Source organism: Hemibagrus wyckioides, linkage group LG26 (genome assembly GCF_019097595.1).
Source record: "Hemibagrus wyckioides isolate EC202008001 linkage group LG26, SWU_Hwy_1.0, whole genome shotgun sequence".
In the NCBI taxonomy this organism is placed as follows: domain Eukaryota; kingdom Metazoa; phylum Chordata; class Actinopteri; order Siluriformes; family Bagridae; genus Hemibagrus; species Hemibagrus wyckioides.
In genome coordinates, this window is record NC_080735.1 from 21,841,810 (window position 1) to 21,866,488 (window position 24,679).

Below are 24,679 nucleotides of genomic sequence, written 5' to 3' on the forward strand. Positions count from 1 at the left end.
TCCTTGTTATGTTTTAAGGACTTAAGGACTTAAGTAGTCCTTGTTATGTTTTACTGTTAAAATATGAAGCTCAGAATAGCAGAGCTTGGCAATGTGTAGTGTTTTCTCCTCAAAGCTCCACTGTTCTGGGTACTGACTCACCACCACACTGATCATGATAAAGTGTTTTTTCATTTTCATGGACATGATCTACTCATATTTATCACAATAATAAGCTTTTAGACATGTCTGAAAATCTATCAGTGAAATATCTTATCACTTGGACTACTACAAACTGAGCTCAGGTCCATCCTGGTCACATTTTATTGTTTTGAGGTATCCCTCTAGAACTTCACAGGAGTCTGATTACAGAAATTCACTGTGAAATTGTGAAATGAAAGAAGTTTGAAGCCACCAGGACTCCATCTGACCACCTGATTAAACACAGAAAGTCAGGGAAGTGAACAAGAACCTGATGGTCACTCAAACAAAGCTTCAGAAGTCCAGAATCCAGGGAACATTTTCAGTAGCCAAATACAGAGAGATCCTTGAAGAACCTGTTTGTTCAACATACACTTGACTGGCCCTGAACATGTGCTGTGCATGATGGCTGACCTGGACCTCATTACCATGAAATACGTTGATGACAGTTTCACTAAAAATATTAAAACAGCACGTTAGTCATTGTGTAAAACGACCTTCTATTCTAAATCCTAATAAAAAATTATTTAATGATGCTCCAGAAGCTACTTCAACAGCTTCAACTCATCACGCCTCATCACGCTGCTATCCCATAAAGAGGCTTATACAGAGGAATGCATTCAGAAAATGAAACTTTTGTTGTCATTATTACAATAATTAATGTTATTAGCTTAATACACTTTATCAGTTTCTGTCAGCTCTTCTGTTTCTTAGAAACATCCTACTCCAATTTCAGACCATGTAGATTTTAGGTGTTAGTTGATAGAATAAGTTAAATATGTTTTTTTTTAAAAAACCCGTCAATTTCATGCCATGAGTATCGCAGTCATAAATAATAATATGCGCTTTTGCAAGAGAGGGAAATAAGAGCCGTCACTTTAAGGGAAATAATTGCTGGTATTGTAGTCACGAACGAAATGCATTATGGGTGATGTAGTTGAGAGGAAGTGTGTTCATTTTTGTTTTTTCTGAACAGTGTCCCATGTTCTTCATCAGCTCCAGAAAGCTAGTCCACATGTTGCTATGAGCCACACTCATCTCAGCAAAGAGTGAGAGAGACTATTCCATTTAAAAGTGGGGTGGGAAAAGAATCCATACATGACAGTGGAATTGATAATTGACAATGCTATTCACAGAGTACACCAGCCAATTCAAGCTACTCACAGTCAATGTGCAAAGAGCTAACTGCTAGACGGATGCTAAGGCACACCCATAATGAATCATCAGCCCTGCCACAGTGATGTCTGTGCAGCTCAGTAATGCAGACACAGGACTGAAGGGACTACGCTTTACACAAATGATGTTGAGTTTATTAGACATTGTCTCCCTGAGTTTATTAGATTTGTAGAAGGGAGTCAGGTCAGACATTACAAGACATGTCATCAGACAGAGAGGAAGAGTGCAATTTGCAGAGAGAAAGGATTCCCACAATACAACCAGGTTCTACTTAATGGAGAGAGTTCCTAAGTCACTTTGAGGATTGTGCTAGAGCTAATCACTGGTCTAATAGAATGATGGCTGTGCAGATGAGGTTCTGTTTAGTGGGTGCAGCAGGTGGAGTAATTCACAATAACCCCAGGTCCAGCCGCTGGAACTATGCCAGTATTGTGGATGGAAGTAGAGACTGTGTATGGTCCATCATCTGAGCATGCTGCTGCAATTGGAATAGAGCTCAGGCAACAAATTGGGAGGACTCTGTATGTCATAATTGCCAGGGTATTGGCCATATGAGGTGGAACTGTTTTGACAGGTGACATGTAGCTTCAGCGCTATTCCAGGCTTCAGAGATCAAACCTGCCCCCACAGTTCTCAGAGTCAAAGGTAGTGGTCCCGAGATGTGCATCCACACTCTGCTGTATGACGTTGAAGTCTGTGTTCTTCTGGACACCAGGGACAGGAGGAGTGTTTTACCTCGACACTGCTATGAGACTATCAAGGCAGACATAAAAAAAACTTAAGCTATCTAGCATACAGGCTCTGCAAAGGATAAGCCCTATAAATGTTGATGTTCTTGGGGATGTTGATGTTCCAATACAAGTCAGAACCCATACAATAAGTGTCAATTTCATTGTGGCAGATGTAGTGGACGGCACTAAAGCCATCTTGGGGCATCCATTCTTGGAACAAGCACGAGCATGCCTTGATTTTGGCAGCCATGATATGATATTGTTTAGTGAACAGATACCATACTTCAGCCTGAAAAACAAACCCAGAGTACATGTGGTTCACATAGCATGCATGACTGTTCTTAAGGAAGGACGTAAATACATTGTGCCAGGCAATGCACATTTCCAAGAGCAGGTGCAGGGCAAATTGATATTAAGCCCAGTTAAAAGTTTTATGGAAAAGCACTAGGTGATAGTGGCTTGGAATGTAGTAGATGCCCAAGCAAATAATCAAATTCCCATTAGACTCCATAACCCAGGTACTGTGGCAGTGCAAGTGAAAAGGGGAGTCATTGCTGGAGTCCTCCTGCCTGCCTATGTGGTTCAAGCCACCACCCCAGAACTAACCCCATCAGACCCACTCCCTACTGTCATTCTGTATCATCTTGAGTCCCTGTATGCAAAAAATATGGCAGAGCTGGAAAGATAGAACAGCAAAGGCTGGCAGAATTGCTTAACATTTACAGTGAAGTCTTTTCTACTGAACACACAGACCTTGGTGTAGTGCAGCATGACATTCAAACCAGATCTGACCCGCCTGTAAAGCAACAACCACGTATAATGGCATTTCAAATCAAATCAAATTCAAATTTTATTTGTCACATACATAATGGTACACAGTGTGATATGCAGTGAAATGCTTACACCACTGTTTTGACCCTTGAAAAAGGCAAAGGAAAAGGAATAAGGACAGAACAAAAGACAAGGATAAAATATAAAAATATGAAATATAAAATATAAGAATACGAATTATACTAAAAATATGAAATATAAAATCTAAAAACAACATGTTCACAGTAGGTAAAAAATAAAATAGAATAAAAATAGAATAAAATATAATAAATATAAATAAAGTAGCAACGCACAGATGACCAGATTCAGCAGAATCTCGATGCTGGGTTAGCCTCCCCAAGCAATATCAGCTGGGCTTTACCTATTGTGATGGTGCAAAAGAAAGACCAGACATACCGCCTGTGCGTAGACTATGAACGATTACACTATCAAGGAAGCATACCCACTTCCACAAATCCAGGACATGCTGTCTACAGTGAAATGGTTCAGCACCTTGGACCTTGCCTCAGGCTATTAGCAGGTGGAGCTGACTCCAGAGGTTCAATGGTTTTTGAATGGAATGTGATGCCATTTGAACTCTGCAACACGCCAGCAACCTTCCAGCACTTAATGGATTGTGTCTTAGCTGGAATGCAGTGGGAGATCTGCCTAGTCTACCTGGATAATATCACTGTGCTGGGAAAAGACATGGAGGTAATGATCCAATAGTTAACACAAGTGTTTGAGAGGCTATGCCAAGCCAAACTGAAACTGAAACACACCAAGTGTTGTCTTTTCTGCCTACCTGGGCCACATTGTCTCTGCACAGGGTATCACCACTGACCCCAAGAAAGGGCAAAAAATCCAAGAATGGACACAGCCCACAAATGTTAATGAGGTCCAGCAATTTGTGGGTCTTGCATCCTACTACAGGTGATTTGTCAAAGACTTTTCAATAGTGACCAAACCCCTTCACAACCTCCTTAAGAAATTTGCCTGATTTCATTGGACTCCAGAGGTTCATTAAGCATTTGACAAGCTAAAGGATCTGCTCACTGCTGCCCCTGTTCTTGGCTACCCTATGGACAATGACGGTCTCAACCTTGACACCAACGCCAGTAACTTTGGAATCAGGGCTGTGAAGAATGTGTACTGGCATAAGGAAATCAGAGTTTGACACCAACTGAACAAAATTACTGCATGTGTGGAGAGAATTGCTTGCAGTAGTGGAGTTCACAGCACAGTTCCTTCAATATCTGTAGGGCAAACCTTTCATGGTGTGTACGGACCATAGCAGTCTACAGTGGCTCATAATGTTGAGGTCATAATGTTTCTCCCAAACTATGTTGGTCCTTACTTCATCCTGGGGCAGCTGGATGACTTGGTGCTCAAGGATTCAGACGTCTGACTACTGCAGGAAGTTCTAAATCCAAACTTGGAAGCCGATGGAACTGAACTTGACCTGGACCTGTCTCATCTCTTGCAGAGGAACCTGGAAGTGCCAGTGTCACAGAGAGGGTGCCGACCCTGAATGACACTAGTGTGCCAATAATGGAAAGAGGGAATAAAGATGTTCCATGGAGCGAAGGTAGCACGGTGCAGCAGAACCTTAGCAGGGACTGTTATTGGCCAAATGAGGGGTAGGGATCAACCAGTCAAGAGACCAGCAAGGTGGTTCTGAGACTAGACTAATTGACCTTTATCGACTATAATTATTTTTTTAATTTTGTATTCAATACTGTGACTCGTATATTATTTTTTGCAACCACAATACTTATGGTGTGAAATTGACAGTGTGTTTTCTTTCTTGTTAATATCATTAAAATAAAGGGTGTAATGTGTGTGTGTGTGTGTGTGATAGAGAGAGGAGGTGGAGCTCCAAGGCCTGTAACAGAACACAGCACTTCCACACAAAACTTCCTACTACAGATTCATGACAAACACTCGAGTGCTCAAACACGCGCACACACACACACACACACACACACACACACACACACACACTTAAATGACACTCTCACATCCTCTTTCTGTCTATCTGTCTGAAACTAGGAAATTTCTCTCCTTTTGCTTTTTTCTCACAACATTCTAATTTCTTTCTCTCTCTCTGTCATATACACACACACACACAAAATGAAATTCCTCAGGGGAGTCAGCTGAACAAGTAGCCACACTCTATAGCACTGTGTACAAAGGTTAGCTGAGTTTGTGTGTGTGTGTGATAGAGAGAAGGGCTGTTATAGAACAAAGTAGAACCTCCCACTACAGACTCATGATAAACACTCGAGCGCTTACACACACACACACACACACACACACACACACACACACACACACACGCACACTACCGGAAACTCGGACTGAATTTGACAGACTAGGGATACTACGACTAATCCAATTATTATTGTTACTAACACTAACTCAGGACTAACTAGTGCTACTACTAATAATCAGCATGGCGTATTGGTGGAGTTTCTCGGCTGAGACGTGGGCTCTGATCGTGATCCTCATCAGTCTCATCCTGCTGTAAGTACTGTCTCACATTTCACTTTATCTCACTGTTACAGACAGAAAATAATGAAGTTTGGAAAAGTTTCTACACCCTCAGGACTGAGTGAGTGCGACAAAGAAGACCAGAATTCAGGGACTGAGTTATAATCTCTTAAATAAAACCACGTCTGTCCTTTAGATCATTTATACACAACTATTTAATTCTGTTAAAACTTCTTTTATTCATTTTTTATTTTGTCTCTCCTTATTGTTTGTTACATTCTCTTTAGTAACTTTTTAGGAATTTATCCCCAGATTTTTAGTGACTTTGATTCACAGACCAATTACACACACACACACACACACACACACACACACACAGCTGTTCAACAGTTTGTGATCACTAGGGAATTTCCTTGTTTTCCTGCACTGGGGCCTCCCTCTCTCTCCTTCTGTTCTGGTTAGAACCAGTTTGCACTGTTCTATGAAGGGAGAAGTCCACAGCATAGTAAGATAAGATCTTACCAAAGAACGTTCCAACAACTTCTAATGCTCCGGATACTAAACTAACCTATAGAAGGCCATTTTTATTTTTTTATTGCTCCGTTAATCAGTACAGTGTTCAGCTGTGCTAGTACAATTGCAGAAGAGTTTTATAAGTATACACATAAACATACAGGTATGAAAAAATGCTGTTAAGTAAGAATGTTTCCAAATATACGTATTCATTGTTAATTTATCAGTTAACAAAATGGAAATTAACTGAACAGTAGAGAAACCCAGATTAAATCAATATTTAGTGTGACCAGCCTTTGCCTGCAAAACAGCATCACTTCTTCTAGGTACACATACACACAGTTTTGGAGGAACTCAGCAGGTAGGTTGTTCCAGACATCTTGGAGCACTAACCACAGATCTTGTGTGAATGTAGGCTGCCTCAAATCTTTCTGTCTTCATGTAATCCCAGACAGACTGGAGGATGATGAGATCAGGGCTCTGTGGGGGACAAACCATCACTTCCAGGACTCCTCGCTCTTCTCTACACTGAAGATACACCAGGCTGTTGCACCTCCTTTCTGTATGCTGTTCTTGCTGATGAGACCCACCATGGTCATGTCATCAGTGAACTTGGTGGTGTGGTTTGAGCTGTGCTTTGCTGCACAGTCATGAGTCAGCAGAGTGAACAGCAGTGGTCTGAGAACACAACCCTGAGGGACCCCAGTGTGGGTTGTGGTGATGGCATCAGCCGTGGAGTGGTTTCTTCTACACTGAAGGCAGTGCTAAATCAAGTCTAGTCAAGAAGCTTTTATTATCATTTCGTGTAGCTGACACGGTACACAGTGAAAAGAAACTACGTTTCTCCTGGTGCTATATGAATCAACAAAGAGCTAGTAAGTTGTCCTAGCCACATAAAGTGCATGTTGTGCAACCTAGTGCAAACAGTGCAAGACAAAAAGACAGTGCAAACAGACAATACAAAGCACTATAGTACAGGACACATACACAAAATAATGCTGATCAGTATCTGAATAATATGTTATACAGAACAACATGCAAAAATAAGAGAACTGTAAACAAAGAGGGTTCTTGTAAACATATACACATCTGTAATAGCAGCAGTTGGTGGCAGTTTGTGTGCAATGTGTGCAAAAGCAGCAACTGAGTAACATGTTAACAGTTACAATATGGCTGGTGCTATAGACATGGAGGAATATTGAATTGAATTGAGTGTTTGAGAGTTCGAGTTCAGAATAATTCAGTTCACACAGCTGAGTGACTGAGTCTGGGTGTGTGTGTGTGTGTGTGTGTGTGTGTGAGTGAGTTCAGTACAGTTCAGTGTTGAGGAGTCTGATGGTTTGATGGAAGAAACTGTTACATACTCTGGCTTTGATGGATCAACTGCTTGGTTCCTTTTTCCAGACAACAGGAGAATAAAGAATGTTTGTGTGGGATCATCCACAATGCCTTTGGCTTTGCAGATGCAGTGTGCAGTTTAAATGTCCATGACAGAGGGGATGAGCCGATGATCTTCTCAGCTGTCCTCACTATCCCCTGAAGGGTCTTGTGATCTGAGACGGTCCAGTTCCCAAACCAGGCAGTGATGCAGCTGCTCAGGACGCTCTCCATGGTCCCTCTGTAGAACACAGTCAGGATGGGGGGAGGGAGATGGGCTTTCCTCAGCCTCCTCAGGAAGTAGAAGCGCTGCTGGGCTTTCCTGGTCATGGAGCTGGTGTTGAGTGACCAGGTGAAGTTCTCTGCCACATGAACACCAAGGAATTTGATGTTCTTGACGATCTCCACAGAGGATCCGTTAATGAACAGCGGAGAATGGTCACTCTGTGCTCTCCTGAAGTCAACAACCATCTCTTTAGTCTTCTTGATATTCAGGGACAGTTTGCTGGCTTTACACCAGGCTGTTAGCCGCTGCACCTCCTCTCTGTATGCTGACTCGTCGCTCCTGCGTTATTGCGTTATTGACTCATCGTTCTTGTGTTATTGGCAAACTTGACGATGTGGTTGGAGCTATGCATTGCTGCACAGTCGTGAGTCAGCAGAGTGAACAGCAGTGGACTGAGCACACAGCCCTGAGGAGCTCCAGTGCTCAGTGTGGTGGTGCTGGAGATACTGTTCCTGATCCGGACTGACTGAGGTCTCCCAGTCAGGAAATCCAGGATCCAGTTGCAGAGAGAGGTGTTCAGGCCCAGCAGGCTCAGCTTCTCAATCAGCTGCTGAGGGATGATTGTGTTGAATGCTGAACTGAAGCCTGTGAACAGCATTCATACATATGTGTCCTTATTGTCCAGGTGTGTGAAAGCCGAAAGGGTTGTGGTGATGGCATCGTCCATGGAGCGGTTAGGACGATACGCAAACTGCAAGGCATCCAGCGAGGGTTGTAACTGGGTTTTGATGTGCCTCATGATGAGCTTCTTGAAGCATTTCATCACGATTGGTGTATGTGCGACTGAACGATAGTCATTGTGGCAGGAAACTGTAGACTTCTTCAGCATGGGGGTGATGGTCGGTGTCTTGAAGTCAGGCTAAACATGCGAATGGCACCATGTTGGATCAAGAGTGGCCGCTGTGTGCTACTGCTGTGCTACCATCTTGGAACATACAGTGACATTGGCTGGATGTTTGGGGTCGTTGTCTTGCTGCAGAATAAATTTGGGGCCAATCAGACACCTCCATGGTAGTATCTATCTGTATTTCTCACCAAATATTGATTTGATTTAGATTTCTCTTCTGTTTGCTTACTTTGCATTTTGTAAATGTAATGAAAATAAGCAATTAAAATATAAATTTTTGATAGCATTCTAACCTTACAACATTTCTTCATACCTGCCTAAATGTTTTGCTAGCAGTATTTTTGTTAGCAGTATTTTTAACCTCCACCTCACTGTGTTTTCCTCTTTATAATGTTGATTATATCTAGTATAAACTGTCCTCCTGTGTTCTGTCGTTCTCAGGTATGGGTACTGGCCATATGGTATCTTTAAGCGTTTGGGAGTTCCTGGTCCTAAACCGATGCCATTTTTAGGAACTCTGTTAAAATATCGTAAGGTGAGTTTATTTTACTTTGTAAACATCATTCTATAAAAATGATATTATATAATAAACTCAGTGTGGGACTTATTTACAGAATATCTTTCTCTGATTTTCAGGGAATCCACAATTTTGATATGGAGTGTTTTCAGAAGTACGGGAAGATTTGGGGGTGAGTGTGTTACAATCTGGATTTAGTGATACAGTGAGAGACAGCTCACGGAGAACGCTAACATTCAGTAAGGTGTTTAACAGGTCTGATGGTGGGAAAATAACATTCCTACAATGTTCAGACAAAATGGTAACATTTTTGTAATGCTACTCCCACAATGTTATAGCTAATGTTATAAAAGTTAGTTCCCTTTTGAGAGAACCTGACGCTGTGTCATGGCTGATGCTATAAGAATGCTTCTATGTGGAAGTTGTGTCTGAAGCTCTGTCTGAAATCACGCCGATTTATCGGCTCGGGTAGGTCATGTGATGGTAGTGTGCACTTGCAGCTCTCGAGGGAGCCGGCTCTGTCCACTGTGAAACTTTTTCTCTCCATAAACTCCACTCTCACTTGGTTGTTTTCTCCAGCTAAGCACCTGTGCCCCATGACTTGAGTCTGGTGTTTGCTGACTTACATCATGGGTCTCGCAGGTCGAGTTAGTGGAGGTGAAACAAGATGTGCGGGTGATCCCCTTTCTCTTGCCCTCTCCCCCAATTTGGATTTCCTCGCTTCAGCTCCAGGAGTTCGTTTTGCAATTTCTCTGGACTCGAACAGGGAATCATTGTCTTCATCAGACTCTGAAGAGCTTGATGTGGGCCAGGATGAGCAGTATGCCACTGAATTGTTTCTTGCAAGAAAGAAATCAGTGGCATTCATGCTGTTAAGTTTTGCGCGCTGTCACTAAGCTCATTCTGCGTTTGCTTGCTGGCTCCGGGAGCTCGCTTTGCAATTTCTCCTGACCTAGATGAGGATATAATGCTATCTGCATCAGACTCTGGGGAGCTCAATGTAGGCAACAAGGAGCAAACAGCATTCAAATTTCCACCACATTCTGTGGTGTTCGAACAGCTCTTGAACATGATTATTAATGATGGTACTAAGCTTAGCTTAGTTTGGCATGATGAAAGGTTAGTATTTTCCGCTATGAGCTTGACAACTTTGACAAATTTGGCAAACTTCGCGACCTCAGCTTGCTGCGAAGACCAACCCTTCAGTCCTCGGCGTTGCCTGATGCCAGTGGCCGGGAGAGAGGATGTCGTAAGCGGTGCTCCAGAAAGTGGAAGCACGGAAAACAGGTAAGTGCTAGGCTAAAAACAAACCCTAGCCGGCTGGCTCTCCCATCAATCATTTTGTCCAACATCTCACTGGACAATAAATTGGACTACATCCGACTCCATCGAACTACACGGTGAGAGTTTAGAGACTGCTGCGTCTTTGTTTTTATGAAGACGTGGCTCAGCGACAGAGTTCCGGACACCGTCATTCAGCTAACCGGGTCAGTCCGGATCAGGAACAGCATCTCCAGCACCACCACACTGAGCACTGGAGCTCCTCAGGGCTGTGTGCTCAGTCCACTGCTGTTCACTCTGCTGACTCATGACTGTGCAGCAATGCATAGCTCTAATCATATCATCAAGTTCGCCGATGACACGACCGTGGTGGGTCTCATCAGCAAGAACAAGGAGTCAGCTTACAGAGAGGAGGTGCAACATCTAACAGCCTGGTGTAAAGCCAACAACCTGTCTCTGAACATCGACAAGACCAAAGAGATGGTTGTTGACAGGGGATAGTGAGGACAGCTGAGAAGATCATCGGAGTCTCTCTCCTCTCTATCACAGACATTTAATTCAATTCAATTCAATTCATTTTGTATAGCGCCTTTTACAATGAACATTGTCTCAAAGCAGCAAAGCAGCGTCCAACCACTTCACAGTCAGCAAACCTGAGCGACTTGTGAGAGTGGTAAGATGACAGCATCCAAACATCCCAGTCACCAAACACTCTATGACCATGAACCTTCCAGATCTGCTCCTTTACCTAAGTAAACTATACATTAAAAGCTCGACTAAACAAATGTGTCTTCAGCCTAGACTTAAACATTGAGACTGTGTCTGAATCCCCAACACTAATTGGAAGGCTGTTCCATAACTTTGGGGCTTTGAAAGAGAAAGCTCCGCCCCCTGCTGTAGCCTTTGCTACTTGAGGTACTACCAAGTAACCAGCACCCTTTGATCAGAGTAGGCGTGGCGGATCATAAAAGACTAAAAGATTGCTCAGGTACTGTGGCGCGAGACCATTTAGTGCTTTATAGATCAGTAACAGGATTTTGTAATCAATGCGAAATTTGACTGGGAGCCAATGTAGTGTGGATAAAATAGGAGTGATGTGTTCATATCTTCTGGTTCTAGTTAGGACTCTAGCTGCTGGACTCTGGACTAACTGGAACTTGTGTATGCTCCTACTGGAACATCCAGACAGTAAGACAAAAGCATGAACTAATTTTTCTGCATCATGAAGCGACAACATATTTCTTATCTTAGCGATATTCCTAAGATGGAAGAAGGCTATCCGAGTGATATTATCTACATGAGCTTCAAACCAAAGACCAGAATCAATAATCACACCAAGATCTTTTACTGCTGGACAAGATGAAACCAAAAGACCATCCACCATTACTCTGTAATCAGAAAGCTCACTTCTAACTGCCTGTGGTCCTAGTACAAGCACCTCTGTCTTGTCCGAATTAAGCAGGAGGAAGTTAGTGGCCATCCAATGTCTAATGTCCTTTACACATTCTTCTATCTTAATAAGCTGGTGTCTCTCATCTGACTTCGCTGAAACATATAGCTGTGTGTCATCGGCATAACAGTAGAAGCTAATACCATGTTTATGAATAATTGCACCAAGGGGTAACATATATAGGGAGAAAAGCAGTGGGCCAAGACAGAACCTTGTGGAACACCGAACATAACCTTGGTATGCATGGAGAAGTCACCATCTAGATCTACAAACTGATATCGGTCAGTCAAATAAGACCTGAGCCAGGAGAGGGCTGTTCCTTTAACACCAACAACATGTTCTAGTCTATCAAGTAGAACAGTGTGGTCAATGGTGTCAAAAGCTGCACTAAGATCCAGTAACACCAGTAAGGAGACACAACCCTGATCAGAGGCCAGTAACAGGTCATTGACCACTTTAACCAGTGCTGTCTCTGTGCTATGATGAGGCCTAAATCCTGACTGATACATTTCATAAATGTTATTTCTATGCAGGTCTGAACATAACTGCTGTGCTACAACATTTTCTAGGATCTTGGAGATAAAGGGCAGGTTTGATATCGGTCTATAGTTAGACAGCTGACCGGGGTCGAGGTCCGGTTTTTTAATCAAGGTGTATTTACACTACACACTGCATCCGCAAAGCAAACAGCATTGTGGATGACCCCACACATCCCTCACACACACTCTTACACACCCCACACACCCCTCACACACACTCTTACACACCCCACACACCCCTCACACACACTCTTACACACCCCACACACACACTCTTACACACCACACACACCCCACACACACACTCTTACACACCACACACACCCCACACACACACTCATACACACCCCACACATCCCTCACACACACTCTTACACACCCCACACACCCCTCACACACACTCTTACACACCCCACACACCCCTCACACACACTCTTACACACCCCACACACACACTCTTACACACCACACACACCCCACACACACACTCTTACACACCCCACACACCCTCACACACACACTCATACACACCCCACACATCCCTCACACACACTCTTACACACCCCACACACCCCTCACACACACTCTTACACACCCCACACACCCCTCACACACACTCTTACACACCCCACACACCCCACACACACACTCTTACACACCACACACACCCCACACACACACTCATACACACCCCACACATCCCTCACACACACTCTTACACACCCCACACACCCTTCACACACACTCTTACACACCCCACACACACACTCTTACACACCACACACACCTACTCTTACACACCCCACACATCCCTCACACACACTCTTACACACCCCTCACACACACTCTTACACACCCCACACATCCCTCACACACACTCTTACACACCCCACACACCCCTCACACACACTCTTACACACCCCACACACCCCACACACACACTCTTACACACCCCACACACCCCTCACACACACTCTTACACACCCCACACACCCCTCACACACACTCTTACACACCCCGCACACACACTCTTACACACCACACACACCCCTCACACACACTCTTACACACCACACACACCCCTCACACACACTCTTACACACCACACACCCCTCACACACCCCTCACACACACTCTTACACACCCCACACACCCCTCACACACACCCCACATATATAACATATATTATTAGTTACCTCATTTCATTTTATTTTATTTATTTCATTGCACAAGTCCTGTTTTTGTGTTTTTGTACTTATTGTTTTTGCACTGTCTTCTTGTTGCTTTGTTTGCACCTGGTTGCACACTTTATGTGGCTAAGACAAACTTCTGTCCTAGCTCTGTAGCTCTGTGTTGTTTTTGTGTTTGATCTTTATGTTGTATGTTTATGTAGCACCAAGGTCCTGGAGAAATGTTGTTTCATTTCACTATGTACTGTGTCAGCTATATGTGGTTGAAATGACTTCTTGAATCTTTAATCTTGAAAATTGAAATTCTCTGACTAACTTCACACCACCTTCCACCTCCATACAGGCATCTCCCATTTTTTTCTCTATGCCTCCACACTGAGGTTTCAAGGTTGTGGAATAAGCCTTATTCTGTCTGACTGTTCTCCTCCGCCACTGCTGACTATTCAGCCATATGCAGGAATGCCTAGGGTTGAAGAGATGCTTGCAGGCTATCTCTCCCATTCATTGGCTGCATGGAGAAAGTCTGCATTCCCACTGGCCTTATAGAGAAGACCAGCAATCCTGCAGATTAAGCCATTGTGCAATCCGTTCACCAAGCAGCACCTTGTGCTGGGTAGTGGTAGCTATCTCCTAGGCCTATGGGGTGCACTGTGTGGCTTCACCTCTAGGGATTACAGCTTGCTCCACTAGATGTATCACCTTGTCCAGCACCCTGGCTGTGTGCTACGGTAGGTTGGTCTTCTCCGCAAACCTTTATCACGTTCTATAACCTGGACCTGGACCCCACTCCTGTGTCCTGGGTCTTACAAGGCTAATGCTCTGCTCCTGGCTCGTTTGTGCTCTTTCACAACCTCCGGCATGTGGCGGTGTTGGTATTGCCATTCCCATAGCGTCAGCCATGACACAGTGTCAAGTTCCCTCGAAAGGGAACTACAGTTTACGTATGTAACCGCTGTCTCAGTTACACAGGAACTAACATTACACTCTCTGTGTTTATTATTTATATATTAAAAATATTATGTATCATTTCAGCTGGACACAGTGTGTTGATTTATACAGAGTGCTACTCTCACTAACTCTAACTTGTCATGTTAATTACAGTATATATGAAGCAAGACGGCCGGCCCTCTGTATCATGGACACAGAGATCATCAAAACTGTCCTGATCAAAGAGTGTTACTCTCTCTTCACCAACCGCAGAGTGAGACACACACACACACACACACACAATTGCACTTAATACTGACTTGTGGGGTCAGAGAGGGAGGGGGGCATAGAGACAGACAGATGGTTAGAAAGACAGAACAACATACAGAGACAGAGAGACAGTGAGAGAGAGAAAGTGAGTTTCAGATAGTGAGAAGAGAGACACAGATTAACAGACAGACACACAGACATGTCTATGGAGAGACAGACAGGTGGAGAGACTCGTAAAAACCAAAACAATATGAAAAGTTTTGCTTTACTACGTGATTAATTTGAACCATTTTGAAAGTATTAAAGTGACGTTAAATTCATTCATCTTCTTAAGCTATAAATTAAAAATAAAATAATAAATAAAAAAATTTGTCAAATGCGTCATTTTAGCAGCTGAAATCCACACTGATTAGAAATACAGCTAATAACATCAACTTTAAAACTATTACATCTTTAATTTTGATTAGTTTTAAAGTATATTTCTTATTTTGTTTAGAATTTTCATCTGAAAGGTTCATGCACACGCACACTTAATAACTTTAGCACTCAGCGGACGTCCCTACAGTGTTCCACCTAGTAGTTTTGTCTGACAACAATAGTATTACTCAGTTAATGTCCTTTACAGAGAAAAACAACAAACAGAATTCTGAATGATTTCACTAGCATGATATAACTTTTGCACTGCTGAATGAATTTATTTTATTCCACTCAGAATTTCCGTCTTAATGGTCCTCTGTATGATGCATTGACCATCGCTGAGGACGAGGACTGGAAGAGAATCAGGAGTGTTCTATCTCCATCATTCACCAGCGGAAGACTGAAGGAGGTGTGTGTGTGTGAGTGTGTGTGTTTGAGTGTGTGAGTGTGTGTGTGTGTGTGTGTGTGTGTGTGCGCATCTTAAAACAATTACTTGTGGTGCTTTAGCTGGAAGCACTGTTTATTATTTGTGTCTGTTTAGACCCTGAAATGTTAGTTCCCTTTTCACACAATAAAAATAATACTGTGGTTATGTAACCTACATATCACTATCTTCCATTAACAACTGATGTTCTTTCTGTTTCTCAGATGTTTGGAATCATGAAGTCACATTCTCACTCTTTGGTTAAAAATCTGCAGAAGGTGTCTGAGCGAGGAGAATCAGCAGATATTAAAGAGTAAATCATTAAACTCAACACAGCTGTGTGTGTGTGTGTGTGTGTTTATTTCCCAAATTTCTGCATGTTTCTTTGATCTGATGATGGTTTTTGGTCATTTTAGGTTTTTTGGAGCATACAGTATGGATGTGGTGACGAGCACAGCGTTTAGTGTCGATATCGACTCCCTGAACAACCCCAAAGATCCATTCGTGACCAACATCAAGAAAATGCTGAAGTTTAGCTTCCTCGCCCCTCTGTTTATCGTTATTGGTAATTAACTGATTTCAGATTAATCTCAATGGACAATATAATGAGACAAATCTTATTTCTGACCCTTGATATTTAGAAATGCTGAGATATTTTACATTCTCTCTTTTTTAAATCAGCGCTGTTCCCCTTTTTTGCTCCGGTGTTGGAGAAAATGAATTTTGCCATCTTCCCGACTGCAGTGACTGATTTCTTTTACGCCTCACTGCAAAAGATCAAGTCTGAACGTGTGGTCAAGGATAATAAGGTACAACCAAAAAAATTATTTAATTTGCTTTAGATGTTATTGAGGTTTAACTGTTTGTTGTCTTTGATTTTCTGCAGAAACGAGTGGACTTCATGCAGCTGATGATCGATTCTCAGAAATCAGAAACAGACGATCTGAACAACAAAGAGACAAACAAAGGTATTTTCCTTTAGTTAAAGTCTCTTCGACACCAAAATGATGAGGTTTTTTTATGTCTTTGATGTATGATGCTGTTATGTCCAGCAATGCCAAAATCTGCTGGGATCAAGCCTTAGAAAATAGTTAAAAGTTTAAAAAAAAAATCAGACAAAAGTATTTGTGTGTGTGTGTGTGTTTGACATCTGCAGGTCTGAATGATCATGAGATTCTGTCCCAGTCCTTGGTGTTCATCTTTGCTGGTTATGAGACAAGCAGCAAGACTTTGTCGTATCTTTTCTACAATCTGGCCAGTAATCCAGAGACGATGAAGAAACTCAAGAAAGAAATTGATGAAATCTTCCCTAATAAGGTGATTCACTTTTCAAATTATATTAAGATTCTTATATAACAGTTATTATCTGTCACATATGCAAATGTGGTACAATAGACTTTATACAAAGAGACAGACACAGGGGTCCACACAGAGACTGAGACAGGGGTCTACACAGAGACTGAGACAGGGGTCTACACAGAGACTGAGACAGGGGTCTACACAGAAACTGAGACAGGAGTCTACACAGAAACTGAGACAGGAGTCTACACAGAGACTGAGACAGGAGTCTACACAGAGACTGAGACAGGGGTCTACAGAGATATCAAGACAGGGGTCTACACAGAGACTGAGACAGGGGTCTACACAGAAACTGAGACAGGAGTCTACACAGAGACTGAGACAGGGGTCTACACAGAGACTGAGACAGGGGTCTACACAGAGACTGAGACAGGGGTCTACAGAGATATCAAGACAGGGGTCTACACAGAGACTGAGACAGGGGTCTACAGAGATATCAAGACAGGGGTCTACACAGAGACTGAGACAGGGGTCTACAGAGATATCAAGACAGGGATCTACACAGAGACTGAGACAGGGGTCTACAGAGATATCAGGACAGGGGTCTACACAGAGACTGAGACAGGGGTCTACACAGAGACTGAGACAGGGGTCTACACAGAGACTGAGACAGGGGTCTACAGAGATATCAAGACAGGGGTCTACACAGAGACTGAGACAGGGGTCTACAGAGATATCAAGACAGGGGTCTACACAAAGACTGAGACAGGGGTCTACACAGAGACTGAGACAGGGGTCTACAGAGATATCAAGACAGGGGTCTACACAGAAACTGAGACAGGAGTCTACACAGAGACTGAGACAGGGGTCTACACAGAGACTGAGACAGGGGTCTACACAGAGACTGAGACAGGGGTCTACAGAGATATCAAGACAGGGGTCTACAGAGATATCAAGACAGGGGTCTACACAGAGACTGAGACAGGGGTCTACAGAGATATCAAGACAGGGGTCTACAGAGATATCAAGACAGGGGTCTACACAGAGACTGAGACAGGGGTCTACACAGAGACTGAGACAGGGGTCTACACAGAGACTGAGACAGGGGTCTACAGAGATATCAAGATAGGGGTCTACACAGAGACTGAGACAGGGGTCTACACAGAGATTGAGACAGCGGTCTACAGAGATATCAAGACAGGGGTCTACACAGAGACTGAGACAGGGGTCTACACAGAGACTGAGACAGGGGTCCACACAGAGACTCAGACAGGGGTCTACAGAGATATCAAGACAGGGGTCTACACAGAGACTGAGACAGGGGTCTACAGAGATATCAAGACAGGGGTCTACACAGAAACTGAGACAGGGGTCTACACAGAGATTGAGACAGGGGTCTACAGAGATATCAAGACAAGGGTCTACACAGAAACTGAGACAGGGATCTACACAGAGACTGAGACAGGGGTCTACAGAGATATCAAGACAGGGGTCTACACAGAGACAGAGACAGGGGTCTACACAGAGACTGAGACAGGGGTCTACACAGAGACTGAGACAGGGGTCCACACAGAGACTGAGACAGGGGTCTACACAGAGACTGAGACAGGGGTCTACACAGAGACTGAGACAGGGGTCTACAGAGATATCAAGACGGGTCTATAGAGATATCAAGACAGGGGTCTACACAGAGACTGAGACAGGGGTCTACACAGAGACTGAGACAGGGGTCTACAGAGATATCAAGACAGGGGTCTACACAGAGACTGAGACAGGGGTCTACAGAGATATCAAGACAGGGGTCTACACAGAGACTGAGACAGGGGTCTACAGAGACTGAGACAGGGGTCTACAGAGATATCAAGCCAGGGGTCTACAGAGATATCAAGCCAGGGGTCTACACAGAGACTGAGACAGGGGTCTACAGAGATATCAAGACAGGGGTCTACACAGAGACTGAGACAGGGGTCTACACAGAGACTGAGACAGGGGTCTACACAGAGACTGAGACAGTGGTCTACAGAGATATCAAGACAGGGGTCTACACAGAAACTGAGACAGGGGTCTACACAGAGACTGAGACAGGGGTCTACAGAGATATCAAGACAGGGGTCTACACAGAGACTGAGACAGGAGTCTACACAGAGACTGAGACAGGGGTCTACAGAGATATCAAGACAGGGGTCTACACAGAGACTGAGACAGGGGTCTACAGAGACTGAGACAGGGGTCTACAGAGATATCAAGCCAGGGGTCTACACAGAGACTGAGACAGGGGTCTACAGAGATATCAAGACAGGGGTCTACACAGAGACTGAGACAGGGGTCTACACAGAGATTGAGACAGGGGTCTACAGAGATATCAAGACAGGGGTCTACACAGAGACTGAGACAGGGGTCTACAGAGATATCAAGACAGGGGTCTACACAGAGACTGAGACAGGGGTCTACAGAGATATCAAGACAGGGGTCTACACAGAGACTGAGACAGGGGTCTACACAGAGACTGAGACAGGGGTCTACACAGAGACTGAGACAGGGGTCTACAGAGATATCAAGACAGGGGTCTACACAGAGACTGAGACAGGGGTCTACACAGAGATTGAGACAGGGGTCTACAGAGATATCAAGACAGGGGTCTACACAGAGACTGAGACAGGGGTCTACACAGAGACTGAGACAGGGGTCTACAGAGATATCAAGCCAGGGGTCTACACAGAGACTGAGACAGGGGTCTACAGAGATATCAAGACAGGGGTCTACACAGAGACTGAGACAGGGGTCTACACAGAGACTGAGACAGGGGTCTACAGAGATATCAAGACAGGGGTCTACACAGAGACTGAGACAGGAGTCTACACAGAGACTGAGACAGGGGTCTACAGAGATATCAAGACAGGGGTCTACACAGAGACTGAGACAGGGGTCTACAGAGATATCAAGACAGGGGTCTACACAGAGACTGAGACAGGGGTCTACACAGAGACTGAGACAGGGGTCTACAGAGATATCAAGACAGGGGTCTACACACTACACGCTGTGTTCACACTGTACGATGGATCAGTAACAGGAGCTTTCACACTGCATGACTTCACAACAGGAAGAATCGCCCACAACTCTGTCTGAACCACAAACTGAGTTTCACAACCAAACATATGTGAGAAATAATAAGGAAAAACACAAGATCACACGTGAGATCAGAGTTATTGTGCGAGACTGGAAATAGAATCCTGCAAGAAGAACTGATTTGCAGTGAAAGAGCAAAAAAGAGAACATGACTATGGAGGAGGAAATGTTGGGGAGAGGCAGGGAACAAGGATTGTGCGTTCTGCAAGTAAATAATTTTCCAATGTGCTGCTGCTGGTGCGGCTGGTCAAGCAAATGTCTCTTCTTTATTTCTGTTTGATGTAATTGCAAAGCTTATTTATTCTGATATAACTATATATACTACGATATAAGATATTTTCAAGACACGCTTGCTGATAACGTAGTCTATAACTCCTCCCCGAACTGCCCGCTGCCCTATACCTTGATCTCTCATTGGCTGTAGGTCATCACCGAGGTATTTTTCAGTCAGAACTCCATTCACACTGCAGGATTTTGAGTAGCCGACAGATTCAGATATTTAGCATGCAAAATATTTCACGTGGGTCGGTGACGCCCACGGCAACTCTCTCAGATCACGTTTTTGATAATTCACACTGCGTGATTGTCACTTGTGTGAATGAGCTCTGATTTGCCTTGAATTTGCAAAATTAATCAGCAAATTTGCAAAACCTGTAGGCAACTGAAAATTAGGGCTAAAATCATGCAGTGTGAACTTGGCATAAGACAGGGGTCTACATAGAGACTAAGACAGGGGTCTACAGAGAGACTAAGACAGGGGTGTACACAGAGTCAAAGAAGGGGGTCTACACAGATATCAAGACAGGGGATTAAAGAGAGACTGAAACAGGGGTCTACACACAACAAGACAGGGATCTAAGCAGATAAGACATAGGTCTACAGAGAGACTGAGACGGGTCTACACGTATATCAAAATAGGGGTCTAAAGAGAGACTAAGACAGAAGTCTACAAAGATATCAAGACAGGGGTCTACAAAAAGACAGAGACAGGGAGTATACAGAAAGACTGAGACTGGGGTCTACCGAGAGACTCAGACTGGGGTCTAAACAGAGAATGAGACAGGGGGTCTACACAGATAAAGACAGGGCTCTACACAGAGACTTACAAAGTTATCTACACAGATATCAAGAGATATAAAGATATCAAGATATATTGGTATCTGTGTATACCCCTGTCTCTGGGTCTACACAGAGACTAGGACAGGTGTCTACACAGATATCAAGACAGCGGTCTACACAGAAACTGAAAGACAGGGGTTGTCGGAGAAATTACATAGATATCATACATCATACATTAGCCTCGATTTAAAATAGCAATACTCTGCCTAGAAGTAGTGGTTATCTATCAAATATCGAATGCCTATCAAATATCTAACAAAAATATTTAGCTACTGATTAGTAGTTAGCTTTTGAGTAATGCAAATATATCAAATATATAGCCTTTATAATAATCAGGCTTTTGAGCTTTTGATTAATGCAGATGTATAACTTTTATAATAATCATGCAGAACTAGTCCTGAGAAGGGTGAAATAGAGGGGATTTTTTGGTGCTGAGAAGTGTGAAAGTGAGGGGATTTTCAGGGCCCAGAATAGTCACCCAGGTGAGAGAAGACAGACATACACTAGACATAACAGCATCTTATCAGCATAATCAGCATCGCTTAATAGGTAACATAGAAGCACATTTAAATTCAGACATAGAGGGTTTACTAAGAAATGGAAGCACATCTAATTTTAGAGGTAGAAGCGCATCTAACTAAGATGACAGCGAAAACATCAAGGTACGTGCACATTGTTGTAAACATCGAGGTATGTGCACAGTGTTGTAAACATTGAGGTATGTGCACATTGTTGTAAACATTGAGGTATGTGCACAGTGTTGTAAACATCGAGGTATGTGCACATTGTTGTAAACATCGAGGTATGTGCACATTGTTGTAAACATCGAGGTATGTGCACATTGTTGTAAACATCATGTACCCGAAAGGTTGCGGTCAAAGAATTTCCAAGTAAGTCTGAAATTATGGGGAACATTGAGAGAAGGAACACTGATGTCATCAAGGGGAGGATGTTTTAATTAAGGAGCGGTATCGGGACAAATAAGAAAATATAGTAAGTATGTAAATTAAGGAAGTAGGGATTAAAGTAGCCATACATTGAATATAATGTGAAATTGCTGGAAATATTTAAATTAGGAAAAGGAGGTGCCATGGGGCGCCTGAGGTATAAGTAGAGGGGGATTTTTTGGAGCTGCTCTCTTCAGAAATGCATGTGATTGACTGCATCTCTGAATAAAGAAACCTGCTTCTTCTCATCTGCTGACTGAGATCTCCATTATTTTGGCTAAGTATTTGATAGTTTATTGAGTTCATTGGGTAAGATTATGGAAATAATAGAAATATACACAATCTAAAATTCCACCCTGTGATATGTCCACTCGGAGGGGACTCTGAGTTCCGACAGGGTCTACACAGATATCAAGAAGAGGTCTACACAGAGACTGAGACAGGGGTCTACACAGATATCAAGATAGGGGTCTAGACTGAGATAGGGGTCTACACAGAAAATAAGACAGGTGTCTACAACGAGATGGAGACATGGGTCTACACAGATATCAAGATGGGGTCTATACAGATATCAAGACAGGAGCCTACAAAGATATCAAAATAGGGTTCTACACAGAGACTAAGACAGAGATCTACACGGATATCAAGACAGCTCTACAGAAAGACTAACGCAGGGGTCTACACAAAAACCAAGATAGGTGTCTACACAGATATCAAGACGGGGTCTACACATATTGCAAGACAGGGGTCTACACAGAAACAGAGACAGTGGTGTACACAGATATCCACAGATATAAACCCCAGAAAGGGTCTATATGACATCTGTGACAGGGGTCTATACAAAGTATAAAAAGAAAGACCAAAGGGGTCTAATGAAAGACTGAGACATGGATCTACATAAGGTCTGAGACAGGGGTCTACACAAAGACAGTGATAGAAGTTGAAACAGAGACAAAGATAAGGTCCAGCAAGTAGAATGAAGTAGGGATCTAAAAACAGACTTACATTTTTAAACAAGCAATGAGATAATGGTCGACAAATACAACAGGATATGGATCTACACAGAGACCAAGACAGAGACCAGGGTAGGGGTTAACAAGGTGATTAAGTCCATTTTTGATAAAGTATTGTATGTGTTTTTTCTTTTGTTTTTCAGGCTGAAGTTGATTATGATACAGTGATAAACATGGATTATCTGGATGCTGCTATGAGTGAATCATTGAGATTGTACCCTGTTGCTCTTCGTCTGGAAAGAATCTGCAAGAAAACAGTTGAAATAAATGGCCTTACCATCCCAAAGGACACTGTAGTCATGATCCCCACTTATACCTTACATAGAGACCCTGAATTTTGGCCTGACCCAGAGACCTTCAACCCTGAGAGGTACAATGGAATCTATCTTGCTATCTTACTATGATGGGAAACTAATCAATCAATGTGACCTTCACTCAAATATAGAGTTTTGCCTGCACAAAGGGCCAGTGTCTTAATCAGTTGGAATCAGGTGTGGCTTCTGCTCTGTTGGAATGAAAACCTGCACCCACACGGCCCTTTGTGGATAAGATTTGACACTCCTGATCTAGACAAATAAAATCATGATTATTATCTGTAAAGGACAGAAACCCACCTGGTCCCTGTGTAAATCTTCAGATAGACACCATCATAATAGGGCTTTCTGATCTAATTCTTGGTGTGTATCTTCCATGTTGTTTCAGGTTCACTAAGGAGAACAAGGAGAGCATCGAGCAGTATGCCTACATGCCGTTTGGTTTAGGACCCAGGAACTGCATCGGGATGAGGTTTGCCCTTGTGGCCATGAAGCTGGCTGTTGTTGAGATACTGCAGAGATTCGACATCAGTCTTTCTGAGGAGACGAAGGTCAGGATCTTCAATCACTAATGATCTACCCATGTAAAGATAATGTGACTAACACTAGTAATATCTAATACTAACAGCATTAAGTACCACATTAAAAGGCTATCAATTTCCTTTCTTTACTTTTTATACTTGGTGTAGTTAAATGTTCTTAATTTTCTTCTCTTCTAATCAGGTTCCTCTGAAGCTGAAAAACAGTGGCTTTCTGGATCCTGAAGAGCCCATCAAAATCATATTCACACCTCGGAAAAATTAATGTTTTATTTTACTCTAGTATCAATACACCATAACATTAAAGGTGTGACTATTTCAGATTTCTTCATTACCATTATACCAAAACTATTATATTAAATTAAAATGTAGCATCTTTCTTTTCTACTGTTCTGATTGCCTGTATTCTGTAATATAAAAAGTTAAATGTTTATCTCTAAACAAATGCTCAGCAATAATGTTTTTTAGGAAGTATAATAAAAACACAGTGGTTCAGATGTAGGTATTTGTTATGTTTTACTGCTAAAATACAAAGCCGAGCATAGCAGAGCTTGGCAATGTGTGGTGTTTTCTCTGTGAAATTGTGAAATGAACTGACCATCTGATTAAACTTAGAAACTTGGCTAGAAAAGCCATGGTCAGGGAAGTGAACAAGAACCTGATTGTCACTCAAACAAAGCTTCAGAAATCCAGAATCGAGGGAATGTTTTAAGCAGCCAAATACGGAGAGATCAGTCACGTCATCTACTTCCATTTTATTGATTAGCTAGAGAAGGGCTGTCCGATGAGAACCAGTGGACCAATGGAGACTTTAATCCGGCCCCCTAATCTGCATAAAACTCTGCTTGTAATTTTTGGAATCGTAAACAAGCAACTAGTAAAGACGTTCGCAGA

At 43.0% G+C, this 24,679-nt stretch overlaps 1 protein-coding gene across 4 annotated transcripts; it reads left to right on the plus strand.

Annotated features, from left to right (window-relative positions):
* Nucleotides 1-5,178: 5,178 nt before the first annotated feature.
* On the plus strand, nucleotides 5,179-24,282 carry LOC131346966 (cytochrome P450 3A27-like). Of its 4 annotated transcripts, XM_058380783.1 has the most exons (14): nucleotides 5,180-5,423; nucleotides 6,355-6,778; nucleotides 8,855-8,948; nucleotides 9,050-9,102; nucleotides 14,492-14,591; nucleotides 15,300-15,413; nucleotides 15,653-15,741; nucleotides 15,845-15,993; nucleotides 16,110-16,237; nucleotides 16,315-16,396; nucleotides 16,585-16,745; nucleotides 23,076-23,302; nucleotides 23,635-23,797; nucleotides 23,970-24,279. In XM_058380783.1, exons 3-14 carry the CDS (start codon nucleotides 8,913-8,915, stop codon nucleotides 24,048-24,050), a joined length of 1,383 nt encoding a protein of 460 aa, XP_058236766.1. In that variant the 5' UTR covers nucleotides 5,180-5,423; nucleotides 6,355-6,778; nucleotides 8,855-8,912; the 3' UTR covers nucleotides 24,051-24,279. The 4 variants fall into 4 exon arrangements, with proteins under 4 accessions (XP_058236765.1, XP_058236767.1, XP_058236766.1 ...); XM_058380782.1 differs by lacking the exon at nucleotides 6,355-6,778 and having other exon boundaries at nucleotides 5,179-5,423; XM_058380781.1 differs by lacking the exons at nucleotides 5,180-5,423; nucleotides 6,355-6,778 and adding an exon at nucleotides 6,826-8,577 and having other exon boundaries at nucleotides 23,970-24,282.
* Nucleotides 24,283-24,679: the final 397 nt, after the last annotated feature.